The sequence below is a fragment of the Perognathus longimembris genome, chromosome 6 (genome assembly GCF_023159225.1).
Source record: "Perognathus longimembris pacificus isolate PPM17 chromosome 6, ASM2315922v1, whole genome shotgun sequence".
NCBI classification, from domain to species: domain Eukaryota; kingdom Metazoa; phylum Chordata; class Mammalia; order Rodentia; family Heteromyidae; genus Perognathus; species Perognathus longimembris.
The window spans coordinates 6472749-6487412 of record NC_063166.1 but is presented as its reverse complement, the minus strand read 5'-3'; the positions used below and the strand labels follow the sequence as shown (position 1 = coordinate 6487412).

At 55.8% G+C, this 14664-nt stretch overlaps 1 protein-coding gene across 1 annotated transcript; it reads left to right on the top strand.

Annotated features, from left to right (window-relative positions):
- Positions 1–4665: 4665 nt before the first annotated feature.
- On the top strand, positions 4666–6642 carry LOC125352455 (basic proline-rich protein-like). Its single transcript, XM_048347545.1, has 2 exons — positions 4666–4770; positions 5902–6642. Exons 1-2 carry the CDS (start codon positions 4666–4668, stop codon positions 6640–6642), a joined length of 846 nt encoding a protein of 281 aa, XP_048203502.1.
- The last annotated feature ends 8022 nt before the right edge of the window (positions 6643–14664 follow it).

Genomic DNA, 14664 nt, shown 5'->3' with positions numbered 1-14664 from the left:
GGAGGGCCGGGGGCCGGGCGGACGCCGTGGGAGCCCCGCCCTGCGGCCCGCGCGCTGCGTGACCTTCCCTGAGCCGCAGCCAAGGCAGAGGCCAGCTGCCCGGTGACCGCAGGCCTGCTGGGCAGAGCCGCGGGAGCCTGGCAGGGGCCACACGCGCACCGAAGGGATGAAGTCAGGAGTGGGAAATATTCCTGGAGCCGAGAAAGGCCTCTCCGGGCTGCCATTCCTGGAAAGTTCCGCTCTGATTGGCTCAAGGCTGGGCCTCCACCACGGCCCTTCCCAGTCAGGAAGGAGTTTATTAATAATACCCCTGAGCCTGTCGCTGCCCTCCCCCTGCCCTGGGGGGGGGGGAGTGGGGAAGGGTCAGGAGAGAGGGTCAGGTCCCGAGCCTGAACTCTGATCTAAGTAGAGGGCACAAATGCCTGCACCCCCAGACCACACTTCCCTCCGGAAGCCCTGGGGCTCCCTCTTCGCCAGCCACAGACCTGGGGGTTTCGGGGAGAGGGCACAGGGGTGTGGAGGGCGCTCAGGCGTGCGCCACGCTGTGGGACTGGCCGAGGGCGGTTGTAAGGAGCTCCCGGCCTGTGACTTCTGCCCTTGTGAGCCTAGGTGACCGTGCGGGGTCCTCGCTCAGAGTGAAGGGGCCAGGGCGCTCCCTGCACCCATTAGCACCCACAGCCTAGGGGTCCCCCCCAACTCCCTCCACCCCGACCTCGTGAGGCCCCATTCCCCCACTTAGGACGGTGCGGGAGGGGGCCGACACTCCTCGTTTTTGCTCAGCAGCAGCCCTAAGGGCAGGAGAGACACTGGGCTTAATAGAGGCGTCCCCGATTTCACCTGCCACGTCACCCCATCCTATGACCCTACGACCCGGCTCCTGCTGGGGAGGCCTGGGCAGAAGCCAGGAGGCCACCGTGGGTCCTGCCCTTCCAGGCATCCTCCGGGGGGACCCCCGGGCCCCACTCTTCTCCCGGGAGTGGAAGCGCCCAGACAGCTCTCAGTGACCATCAGTGGCCCCAACGGGAAGGGGAGGGGGGGCTGGGGACAGCTTCTCCCACCCTCCTTCCCCTTCCTGCCCACAGAAGACAGGGTCAAAGGAGGAACACAGTCTCAAGGAGCCCCAGTCTGAGGGGACTGTCGTGTCACCTTTATCCATCTAGACCTGTCTTGCCTGTCCTGGCCGTCATATGGCCTCTGGGTTGGCCAGGGGTTATTCAATGTCACATCTGTGAGGTCCACCCAAGTTTCTCCTGCCACTCTCTTTCCTTCTTCACCGCTGAGTAGTATTTCCTTGAGTGGCATCTGCCACAATTCACACGTCTATATTCTTCCGTTGATGGACGTTTGGGTGGTTTCCCACTTTTAATGATTATCTGGAAAGGAGCCACAGCATCTTGTCGGTAGCTTTATGTGTATAGATGTGTGATGTGTGTGTGTGTGTGTGTGTGTGTGTGTGTGTGTGTGTTCCTAGGGTCGTCATGCACATTGCCGCATCTTAGTGGCTTAAACCAGCAGAAATGTATTTCCTCCCAGTCAGGGCTGACTGTGTCAGCAGGGCTGGTTTTTCTTTGGGTGCGGGGAGGGTGTGTTCCATGTCTCTCTCCTGGCTCCTGGTGGCAGCTGTATGTCCTCAGCAACCCTTGGCTTGTGGCTGTGTCACAGACCTTCCTCTTCTTACATGGCCATCTCTGTGTTTCTCCTTGTCTCCAGATCTCTCTCTCTCTCTCTCCTGCTAAGAATACAACCGTAGCTGGGCACCTGTGGTTCACGCTTGTAATCCTAGCTACTCAGGAGGCTGAGCTCCGGGGATCACAGTTCAAAGCCAGCTCAGGCAGGAAAGGCTGTGACAGTATTTCCAATAAACTACCAAAAAACTGGAAGTGGAGCTGTGGCTCATGTAGAGAAGCACTAGCCTTGAGCAAAAGCAGCTCAGGGACAGCGTCCAAGCCCTGAGTTCAAGCCCCAGGACCAGCACGCGCGCACACACACACACACACACACACACACACACACACACACACCAATCGCTGGAATTAGGCCCACTCAAATCCAGTAAGATCTCTCTCTTCTTCTTCTTTTTTTTTTTTTTTGGGTCATCATGGGGCTTGAACTCAGGGCCTGGCGCTGTCCCTGAGCTCTTCAGCTCAAGGCTAGCATTCTACCACTTGAGCCACAGCACCACTTCCAGTTTTCTGGTGGTTAATTGGAAATAAGAGTCTCACGGCCTTTCCTGCCCAGGCTGGCTTTGAACCTCGGTTCTCAGATCTCAGCCTCCTGAGGAGCTAGGGTGACAGGAGTGAGTGACCAGTGCCCAGCTATCTCATTTTTATTTTTTCTTTTCTTTTCCTCACTCAGCTGACATTCTACCATTGGAGCCATGTCTCCAGCCCAGTGTTTTGCTGGTTAATTGGAGACGGAGGCTCTCGGGTTCTTCTAATAAGGATGACTTCAAACCACGATCCCCGAGATCTCAGCCTCCTGAGTAGCCAGGATGACAGGCGTGAGCCACTGCAGTCTGGTGAAAGATCTCATTCTAACCTGAACCTATTTTAAGTTAAAGAAAGAAAGTCTCTGGCAATCCTGGTGGGGCATACCTATGATCACCACCCAGGAGGTTCAGGCAGAAGAAGCGCAAGGTCTAGATCAGCCTGAGCTACAGAGTCAGACATTTTCTCAAAATCTACAAAGGGAAGATCTGAAAATGGAGGGAGGGAAGGAGGGAGGGAGGGAGGGAGGGAGGAAGGGAAGGAGGGAGGGAGGGAGGGAGGGAGAGAGGGACTGAGGGACTGAGGGAGGGCAGAACCTAGGCCAAACACAAAGAAAACAAACCAACCAACCTATTTCCAAATCTATTCCCAGGCATTGTGAGGACGATGCCACTGACCACTCCAGGGATGGCGTCACCTGCTTGTGGATGCACATCCGGGGGGGGGGAGGGGAGGGCGGTCGTGCCATAGGGGCTAGCCTCGGGCAGTTCTGTGTGCCTGGGCCTGGGCTGCGATGGCGCCTCTGTGTGGAGACTCTGGCCAAGGCCGTGGCTTGCGTACACAAGGTGTGCGTCCGTGTGCTCCTGGTCTTGGCTTGGAGTCCCCGCTGGACAGGCTGGAGGGGGCCGGCCAGCCAGGGGGCAGGCAAGGGCGCCCTCGTGCCCTGGTGAATCTGGAGGCCGGCTGGCCGAGGCTGGCTCTGAGAGGCAAGATTGAGCGTGTCCCTTGAGCTGGGCGCAGGAAGGTAGGCTGGGCCAGGCCTGTTCCCAGCTCCCCTTCCAGGAAGGTTCCTAGAAGGCCCCTCCACCCTTGCTCCCACTCTCTGCACGCCTTGCGCCTGGTCAGGGAGGCCGTGGCTGACTCATTCCTCCCAGGGCCAGAAGCCAGTGCTGGGTTACCTGTGGTGCCAGCCAGGCGGAGGTGGAGCCGGGCGACAGCCCCTCCCGGGCCCCACCCCCAGGCCAATCACAGCCCTGAGCTCGGCCACGCCTCCCTCTCACCTGTGTCCTGCATCAGGCCAGAGGGAGCCTATAGCCAGGGAAGATCCAAGATGAGGGTGGCTGGTCTCCTGGGGTGAGTCTCTGAGGCAAACCCACCACCAAGCAGCAGGGGACTGGGAGGGCCCCGGAAGCAATGCTGGCCTGCACACACACACACAGTGGAACTTGAACCCAGGGCCCGGGTGCTGTCTCTTAGCTTTTTCCTCTCAAGGCTGGCACTCTACCACTTGAGCCATCTCTTCACTTCTGGCTTTTTGGTGGGCAATTGGAGATAAGAGTCTCACAGACTTTCCTGCCCAGGCTGGCTTTGAACCGCGATCCTCCAGTCCCAACCTCCTGAGTATTTAGGCAGATTCTTCTTTTTAGTTAGGTCCACCACCCCCACCCCAAACTCAGACACAGCTGCTGCCACCTTCGCCCCCCCCCCCTACCACCACACACACCCTCCGAATACAGTCTTCCTGCCATTCCTCCCAGAAGAGCCCTGGGCCCGTGCATGGGGTGGGAGACAGGCATCAGGGCCGTCCAGCTTGCCGGCTCCCCTGCCGGTGTGGGCTTCGGCCTGTGCGGTTGGAGGAGCAGCCGGGATTGTGTGAGCCTGCGGTTGGGTTTGAGGGCCTATGGCTGGGCTGGGGGTGCTCCCCCTGCAAGCCTGCTTGTGGGTAGAGCTGCAGGGCGTCTAACGGGCACAGCTGGTCCGGGGCAGGTCAGCCCAGCCCTGTGCAATCCCTGAGGGTCTTTGTGAGCCCACCTGCTGCACACCACACGCCTGGAGACTGACACTCCCCTCCCCTCTTCCCAGACGACTGCCACCACCCTTTCCCCGCGCAAGGGTCTGGTGGGCACTGCCTACGTCTGGGCACAGAGACACCTGAGTGTCCAGTCCAGCCCAGCCGGGCTGCTGATAGCCTTGAACCGGCTCTGTCCAACCCAGTCCAGGGGCTGGGGCGACAGGGGGAGGAGGCAGCCCGGCTTCCGGCAGTCTAGATGGGAGCTCGTTACCCGGCACTCGGTGGGTTGTGGGAGGGGGTGTTGAGCCAGGGCTTGGCACGGACTACAAAGGGTAGGGGGCACCCGGCTCTCCCTCCGCCGCCGCCGCCGCTGCTGTCTGGAGGAGGAGGGGCTGTGACGCTCGGTGGCCTCATGTGGCCAGGAGGAAGGAGCTAATTGCTGACCTGATGACTGGGCAGCCTGAGGAGTGGGGTGACGCCAAGGGCGGTAGCAGCAGGCGCTCAGCCCAAGGAGGGGCCCTTTGGCGACGGGGTGGGGGCATCCTGCAGAGGGCAAGCTTGGGGTGGCCACAGCCCCGGGAGGAGGGGGCGGGGCGTTGAGGCTGTGACCGTGGGAAAGGGCTTTCCCAGGGCCTGGCAGAGTTTAGAGCCCCGAGGCACGAGGCAGGAGCGGCCTGCGGGGGGCCGAGGGGCACAGCAGAGCTTCCTGTCCTGGCTCCCCGGCTTGCCTGCCCCCCTCCCCCACCCTCCCTCCTTCTTTGCAATAGATGGGGGTTCACCTCTACCAATATAGGCCACACCTCCCTCCAGGGGGGGAGGGGGGCCTGTAGACAGAGAGCTACACAAGTACTGACAGTCCTCCCCCCTCCCACCACCCCACCACCCAGCCCCAGGGCAGAAGAGAAGACACACTGTCCCTTGGGAAGCCTCAGAGCCTGGCTCAGGGGAATCCACAGACACTGGCCTGGGGACTCTAGTCTGCTGGGAGACAAATCGGCCCCTGTCCTCAGGAAGCTGCTAGTCTGATGGCGGAAACCACCACAGTCCTCAGAGATCCGTGCCAAAGGGAGTTCTCAAGTGTGGGTAACAGGCTGGATTTTCAGGGGGCCCACAACGTGCTTCAAGACACAGATTCGACATTTCCGTATCTATATGACTGCGGGCGGGGGGGGGGGGGGTGCAAAAACCCAGCTAAGCAGATAAACAATAAAGACTATTTTAGGATAAGCATATCCCGTGCTGTGTTTGAGACACACTTATCCTGAACCACGTGTTCAAAGTAACCGCGTGCCCTGTGTTTCTATTTGCCCCATCTGCTAACCCCAGACATCTCAGTCGCACACGCGCGCGCGTGCACGCACACGGGAAAGCAGGTAACCCTCCCCAAGGCCTGCAGGGCCGGGTGGGGGGCAGAGGGGTCCTGGGGCTCAGCTGGCAGCAGTTTGAAATTCCTTCCAAGCCGGATCCTTAATCCTTCCGCGCACAATGGCTGCCTTCTCCCCCGCGGGTCGTGGCAGTGCCACCACGGGCCTCTTTAAGTCCCTTTGAAGCCGCCAGAGCCCCGCCGCAGGAGGCCCCGCCGCTATGCCAGCTATGTCCCCGCCGCAGCCCGCCGCCGCCGCCGCCGCCGCTCCATTAATGCCGGCTAATCTGGCTAATAAATAAACCCCCTCCCGGCCGCAGCCCCCCCCCCGCAACCTCCCGCGGGCTTCCTCTGCGCCCCAAGAATGGATTGCGGAGCCCCGCGGGAACCAGAGGCCCGCTGCACCCCTACTGCCTCCTGCTGTCTCCGAGTGCGGTCCTACGCCTGATGCGGGCTCCGATCTCGGGGACACCCCCAGGCACCTGCGCACCGGGGGCGGGGCCGGGGATGGGCTTCCCCCAGCACCGGGTCCCGCCGGAGCCAGGGCTGGCGGAGCGCCCCCTCCGGGCCGGAGGCGGAAGGCCGCGCCCCCTGTCCCAGGCCGCGGCCCCGGCCGGCCCCCAGGCCACGCCCCCGGGCCCCAGGCCACGCCCCTATCCCTAGGCCTGGGGCCTGCTGAAGGCCACGCCCCAGTCAGGCCACGCTCCCTAGACTCCAGGCCACGCCCCTATCCCCTGGCCAAGGGCCTGGTGAAGGCCCCGCCCTGTCGGGCCACGCCCCTTCGAGGCCACGCCCCCTGCCCCTGCCACCTCGCGGGGGGCGCCGGACGAGGCTCGCCGCGCGCCACCGGTCTGGCTCGCAGCCGGCCGGCCTCGCTAGTCCTACAACACTGCCGGGGCGCGGGGAAGGAGCGACAGGAGCGCAGGGACCCGCTGCCGCTGTCCTCCGCGCGCCTCCCCGGCCCCCCTACACCTCTCCCCCCGCCCCATGCACTGACCCCCAGGCTCCTGGGGAGGGGTGCGGGCCCTGGCGGCCCTCCAGGACCGGCTCCCCCTGGTTGAGGCACCAGGGCTTCCAGGGCAGGCCGCTCGGCCACCACGTCCTGACCCCGGCTTTGTGGCAGGGGGCCGCTGGCTCCTTCCACGACGGGGCAATGCCAAGGGGAGCCCCCCCCCACCCCAGCCCCCGTGGATCGGAGCTGGTGGCTCCACAGATCATCTGGGCACCTGGCTGGCCTCCTGCCTCCATGCAGACCCCAAAGCTCCACATTCCTGCCGTCCTGACCCTCCCCCCCACCCCCCACCCCTGGGGCTCAGTGAGCGCTGTGAATACCCCTGGAAGCCTGCAGACTCTGGCCCCGGTCCCCCTGTCCCTGTCCCTGCCCCACAAGGGGTGACGCTGGTGCTGGTGAGGCCTCCAGGCTGAACCTTCCTCTCCCCACCCCAGGAGACTGACTGCTCCTTCTTGGGGCAGCAACTTGAGAGACCTTGAGAAATCACCACAAGCTGCCCTCCCAGGGCCTGGCCCATGCCTCTCCCCTTCCGACTGGGGCTCACTGAGAGGGGGAACCGGGTCTCCCCAATGTAGATGGAGACACCCTGAGGACAGGACCTTGCGCCCCCAGTGAGAACCAGACACTCCCCTGGGGACACTCTGTGTCACACTTTGATGAATGAAACCGACTAAGAATAACTCAGTCCTGAGGTCTCTGAAGAACCGGTGTGGGGGAGGAGAGGGGGGGCTGGGGAGGGGCTGAGTGGAGAAAATGAGACAACCCATTCATCTAGCTCCGCTCCTAGCCGGGCACTGGTGGAGACCAGGTGAGACAGAAGACCCGTGAGACAGAAGTTCCGGCCTCCTGCTCCCTCCAGACCTAGACACAAACTCCCTGTCCTTCCTACCCCGGTGGAGCGGGGGCTTTGCACACCAAGTGGGGTGTCAGTGCTCCCGGTGGGGTGCTGGCTCTTCCCTGCCTGCACTCTGGAGGTGCTGGTTAAGAACTGGTGGGCCTTCTATCCTCTAGGAGCAACACAGGCCCCCAGGGGGGGCAGAGGCTGTGACCTTAACCCCCTTCTCTGCATGGTGCCTTCCTGACACTTCTCCCCCCCACCCCGCACCCTACACCCTCCTCACCCTCCACTCTTACCCCCCTACCCATGGACTCCACAGTGACCTTGAGGAGCCATTTGTTCCTCTGGCCCTCAGTTTCCCTGGGTGTAAAAGGAGTTTGATTCATTTTTGTGGTCGTCAAGCTTTAAAAAAAAAAAAAAAGCCTCTCTTTAAATAATAACGTACACCCTCTCTCTGTTCTCTGCCAACAGAAGCAGCAGTGGGGCTCCGCTAAGCACAGCAGCACATGCCTGTAATCCCAGCACACAAGAGGCAGAGGGGAGGATCCAGAGCTCCAGGCCAGCCTGAGCTAGGCCTGCATGAGACACACAAAGGAAGAAGGCGCTCGGAGTCCTAGTGTTCGATCCAGGCCCCACAAGCGTCCACCGAGGGTCCTATGCAGAGCACTTCACCGAGCTCGGGACCCGAAATCCTTCCCTGCCCAGGCAATCCGGGGTCCTGACAGGGCTGGGAGCCCAGAACTGAGGTGCTGACTGCTCTAAAGAGGGACTTGTCCAACGCCAGGCCCAAAGCGACAGCCCACGCGCCCTCACCGCCCTCCTGTACAGACGGGAAGCCAGGGAGGCCTGTGGGAGGCTAAGACCCTGAATGACACGGAAGGTACCAGAAGGACGGGGCCATAGGCCGGGCCGGGTCTCTGTAGCTCTTCCCTGTTCTCCCTCTTTCATGAGGATGAACTTCACCTCGCCGGTTACGGTAGCCAGGACCGCAGTTCTAGGCTTCACAGCCAGCAGAAGAATCCAGGCCCACCTAGCGGTCGACGTGCACGGGCCACGCTGGGGAGTAGAGGGCTCACAGGGTCAGCGGTAGAAATGGAGCTCAAGGTCAACAATCACAGTTCAGACACAGCCAGGGTGAGGAAGATGTGTGCAGGGCCATGCCCCGGAGAAGATGTGTCCCTTTGACAGACATCAGTATGCAGATGCACTGTGCTCATGCCAGAAAGGAGGAAGAAACTTCTGGGCTCTGAGCTAGCCAGACCTTCTTGGAGCTATAATGCAGACCTGGGAGCTCCAGAGGTGCTGCCCCTGGATGGATGGATGGATGGATGGATGGATGGATGGATGGATGGATGAATGGATGGATGGGTACCAGTGACTACTACATAGAACCTTTCATGTGCTGAACAGAGGTTAGCAGCATTGGCCAGTGGTTTGAGCTATAGAATGCTCATAGACCAGACCTGAGGTACTCAACCAGCCCTGACTCCCTGCCGCCAAGAGCAAACTGGGGGTGGGGGGCACACATGAAGGAAAGCACCTTTGAATCACTTCAGCACCAACAGCATAGCACCAGACAGACATCGAGTCACACTGTCTGATGTTCACAGCTGGCAGGAGACCAGCCCCACTCCCCTTCCTCTCTCCCTTCCCTTGCTTTCCGGTGGCGTTCACATCCCAGGACACCCATGAACCACCTTCCCAGGAGTCACCCAGAGACACAAGTCTGTCCTGATGTCCACACCCCTTCCCAACCCCCTCCTGGGGGTCCAGGGTGGACTGGCATCTGGTGCTACTTGGCAATGATCTAGCCTTTAAGCGGCAGGGGTGGACATCTCATAGCCCTAGCTCTGCACTGATGGCAGTGCCCCTGCTCTGAGCCCCAGTGGGAAGGTCAAAAGCAGAAGAGGCAGCTGGGTGCTGGTAGCTCATGCCTGCAATTCTAGCTATTCAAAATACTGAAATTTGAGGATCATGGTTCTAAGCCAGCCCAGGACAGAAAGCTAGTGAGTCTCTCATGTTCAATTAAACAGAAAAAAACAAAAACCAAACACAACAACACAGAAGTGGAGGTGTGGCTCAAGTGGTAGAGAACCAGCCTTGAGAAAAAGAAAAAAAGAAAAAAAAAGCTAAAGAAGAGAGCAAGACTATGAGTTCAAGTCCCAGTACTGACACAAAGGGGGGGAAAAAGCAGAGGATGGATGCCTAGCCCATGCCCAGCCCTTTCCCAGCGGGCTCTGAGCCCCGCCTGTGGGTCTCTGCTTCAGCCTCCCACGTGCCCAGTGAGAGACAGAGAGGCCAGGGCTGGCGGAGCCACTGTACACATGGGTGGTCTCGCGGAGAGGTGGCGGTGGAGTGCTTTCATGGTGGGGTACAGGAGCATCTGGAAGGATGGGAGGACCACACAGGTCCCCAGGGGCACCCGAGGCAGGCACTAGATTGGACTTGTCTCCTGCCCCGTCTCCAACAGCCCTGCTGTGGTCAGTGACCCATCCGTGACTCACTGCCAGCTGTGGGTACCCAGGGGAGAAAGTGGCCCCCCACTGAGCTCATGCCATCCCAATGAGCGTCGCCTCGACGCCCCCTCACCACCGACAGCCTCCCGGATTCCACGCACGCATGTCCCAGGCTGCCCTTTCCTAACCACAACCCAGCTCCTACTGTTTATTTTCTAGCCTGATGAAGCCTCTGGAAATAGCAGCCGTATGACAGAGCTCAGCATCAGCCAGTTCAACTCATTCCTTCAACCAGAGGATCATGGAAATGTAGAGAGAAAGTGATGCGTTGTGGGTCACTTGGCAAACTGGTGGTATTGCCAGGAACTGACTGCAGATTTCAAGAGCCCCGATCCAACCATCCTTGACTTCAGGGGCTGTTCTGCGGCAAGGAAGTCCCTCCCCCACAGTTCCGGGGGCTTCTGAAGCCACGCGCCTGGAAGAAACCACAGTTTGCAAGCTACTTGGTCTCTCTGGGTCCCTGTGTACCAGTTCTCCATGGTGTCTCACTCCCTAAGCTAGGGTGAGAACTAAAGGAATCCATGTATCTGAAAGGCTGTGTTCTCAAATTGTGTTAGCTAGCCAGGATGGTAGCGCACACCTGTAATCCTCAGTCCTCGGCAGACAAAGGCAGGAGGAAGGAGTTGAAGTCAGCCTGGGCTACATAGTAAATTCCAAACTTGAATTTTGGTCACTCTGCTCACCAGTGAGCAGATTCCAGGAAGCTGGCCATAGAGGCAGACTTCTGGAAACCCATGGAGACTGCCACAGGAACAGACACCGCTGTCAGAAGGACCACAGCAGGCCCAGAGGCTCCGCACATTCCCTTACAGCCCTCCATGTCTCCAGCTCTCCGGTCCCCATGGTCTGCTGGGGAACACTAGGTCTCAATGCACAGCCGCCTCCTCCACCCAGCTGAATAAACACAGACCAACTCAGCCCCATGCAGGTTCCCCCTTTTATCAGTCACCCAAGCCCTGATCCCCACCCTCCGTGACCCCAGAACACATCAGGACTGAGGTGCTCTCATCACATCCCCAGAGACGTTGTTGAAGGGGCAACTTGGTGAATTCATCCGTGGAATGATGTCTAGACTCTCCTGTAAACTCAGATTTTCATAGAGCTACACTAGATTTTTGTTTTTATTAGTATTGTATGTTAGACCATTTTATATCCTTTATTTTTACCTCTGTGTTTCAGGTACATCTACATTAAAAAAAAAAAAAAGCATACTTGCAGGCTGGGAATATGGCCTAGTGGCAAGAGTGCTTGCCTCGTATTCATGAAGCCCTGGGTTCAATTCCTCAGCACCACATATATAGAAAAGGCCAGAAGTGGTGCTGTGCCTCAAGTGGCAGAGTGCTAGCCTTGAGCAAAAAGAAGCCAGGGACAGTGCTCAGACCCTGAGTCCAAACCCCAGGACTGGCAAAGAAAAAAATGTATACTTGCAAGTGTATACTTCCAAAATAAATCTGAAAATATCTGCCTTTTAATAGGAAATTTTAATCATTTTACATATAATGACTTTGCCTTTAAACTTGTATCTAAACCAAATACAGAGTGCTTTCTAAATGTCTTATATTACACAAGTACCATTTTCTCTTCTTTCTTTGCCTTCTATTTAAGTTATTTTATTCAAGTATCCCCTTTAATTGATGTTACTCACTATTTTATAATTTTAATAGCTTTCTAAAGATTGCAACATGTAAATTATTTTTAGCTTTTTTCCCGCAATATGTGCCCAGGCCTAAGAATCTTAATTCTCTCCCTAAACATCATCATCATAATTTTATATATCTCCGATGTTATTTAATATTTATACACACGTGTTGGCCCCTTTCATGTTTTTGTTTTTTTTTTTACTCTCTCTTGCTTCTCTGACCTTCCATTCCTGTCTTTTAAAAAATTACTCTATTACTGTGGGTCTGCTGGCAATTAGTTCTCACGGTTTTCAATTTTAAAATATTTTTAAATTAGATAGGATTTATGTTGCCCAACTACTGAGTGCAAGGATTTTTCTGCCTTAGTCTCCTGAGTAGCTGAGATTACAGGCCTGTGTCAGTCACCATGCCTGGCTTCTTTCACATTTTACTGGTCTGAAAATACACCTATTTTACCTTCACCTTTGAGTCATTTTTTTTCTTGGTATTGAATCATAGGCATCTATGTCATTATGACATTTTGATTTGTAAGAAGAAATGTCTATCTGGTTTCCATCCCAGCCTCCTGACACATAGCTTCTAAAAAGCTTTGGAATCTCTTATGTGAGAAATGTCATTCTGTGGCTGGCAGCCAGGAGGCGCTAGATCGCCTCGGGGTGGGGGCCTGGCTCTCAGGGGAGCCAACCATGCAGTAATTACAGGGCTGGATCTTTCATCCCCATCCCAGCCCCCACCTTCAGGGGAAGAGAGGGGCAGAAGATGGAGCTGTTCGCCAATGGCCAGTGAGGATAGAACCAGTTGTGCCTGTATGATGGATCCACAGAAATCCCAAATGACTGGGTTTGGAGAGCTCCCAGAATACTGGAGATATGGGAGTATCCAGAAGGTTGTGCATCCGGAGAAGCGAGATCTGTCCCATCATCTGGCTATTTGTCCTTTAAAATATCCTTTGTAGCAAATGGCAGTGTTAAGTATTACCCTGAGTTCTATGAATCCCAGAAAGGAGGAAGGAGCCTGTAGTTAGCAGACTGTTAGGTTAGAAGAAGAGGTCACAACAGGGACTGGCCAGTGTCATCTGAAGTGGGGATCAGTCTTGTGAGACTGAGCCCTTGACCTAGGAGTCTCCACTAACTCTCGTGACTGCTGGAACTGAGTGTAAGTCTAGGACATCCAGGTGGCACCTCCTGGAGGACTAATTGTGGGTGGGGAAAGCCCTCCACACCTGTCAGAAACGTCCTAGGTAGGAAAAAAAACAACCAAAAACACTTTTTTTTTCCTATCGTGAAAAGATTCCATCTTCCTCTGGCTTCCACTGTTCCTATAGAGAAATCAGCTGTCCGCTGGAGATGATAGTCGGTTTTCTCTGATTATCTTTAAGGTCTCTCTGTCTTTGATTTTCCACTTTTGGTATTACTCTGGTAATGCAAGTGCGTTCTGTGGGCTTCCTTGGCAGACCTACGTGTGTATGTCTTTCTACTTGTCCTGATTTAGGTTCTTAGGGCTCCCTGAACATGTGGCTCCAATCTTTTCCATCATTTTTAGAAAGATCCCTTCATACATTGCTTTTGTCCTGTTCACTTAAACTTTCTTATCTCCTGGTATCTCTTAGACTCCACCCTCCATCCTTGTACTTTTCTTTTTTTTTTCTGATCTAGTTTCTAATTCTTTAGTTCTTTCTTCAGCTATGTCTAATAGGTTGTCAAATCTTTTAAATTCCTACTTTCAAATGTAATTTCTAGCTCTAGAATTTACACTTAAAAAATGTTTTAAAGGGCTGAGAATATGGCCTAGTGGTAAAGTGCTTGCCTCATATACATGAAGCCCAGGGTTCAATTCCTCAGCACTACACATATAGAAAAGGCCAGAAGTTGTGCTGTGGCTCAAGTTGGCAGAATGCTAGCCTTGAGCAAAAAGAAGCCAGGGACAGTGCTCGGGCCCTGAGGTCAAGCCCTGGGACTGGCAATCAATCAATCAATCAATCAATCAATAAAAGAAGAAGCCAGGGACAGTGCTCAGGCCCTGAGTTCAATCCCCAGCACTGGCAACAAACAAACAAAATAAAAAAAATGTTTCAGCCAGGCACTGGCGGCTAATGCCTACAATCCTAGCTTCTCAGGGGGCTGAGATCTGAGGATTGTGATTCGAAGCCAACACCAGGCAGGAAAGTCCATGAGATTCTTATCTCCAAGTAACCACCTAAAAACCAGAAGTGGAGTTATGGCTTAAAGTAGTAGAGCACTCAAAAACTTAAGCAAAAAAAAAAAAAGCTCAGCGATAGCACCTAGGCCCTGAGTTAAAACCCCATGATCAACCCCCCCCACACAAAAAGGGGGGGGGGAGTTTTAATTATCTGTCAAAACTCAATCCTAACTTTTATCTCTATTTTGTATATTATCTATATACATACTGGAAACCTCTATATACATACTTGTTTTTAATATGCCTCTGGTATCACCAACATCCAGAGTCGCTGCTGTAGGTTTCTCTTTTGTGTCTGTTCATGTAGTCTGATGGCGTGTGTGTGTGTGTGTGTGTGTGTGTGTGTCTTTGTGTTGTATGTGTGTTGTTTGTATTTGTCTTGGGCTTCATTGTTTGAGTGGTGTGTGTGCACAGGCACATGGGTGCATGTCCTATGCATTATAGTGGCAGGCTTGTTTGTTAAGGTTTCGTGGTACCAGGATGATATCCTCTTCCAAAGAGGATTTACGGGAGCCTGAGGGCGGCAGCAGCCTGGATCACCTTAATCCAATTGCAGGAATTAAGATGAGTCAAAAAAGCAGCTGCAGCCTCGTGGAAACCACACTGCTTCCAGGTCAGGCTTGGTCCTCAGGCACAGCCTCCCAAGGTCTCAACTCAAACTGTCCTGACAGCCTCATACCCCCAAGACACTTTCCTCCTCCCTCCCCACCCCCAGCAAAAGCTCCGTCCAATCTTCCAACCTCTGTCAGTCACTTCCTCCGGTCCAGATGGAAAGGTATTTCCAAGTCAGGCTGACCTCCTTGGTCTCAGGCGAGAAGCCCAATAATTCTCCATTAGCCAGTTTATCTTTGGAAGACTTGGGTACAAACAACAGTGAG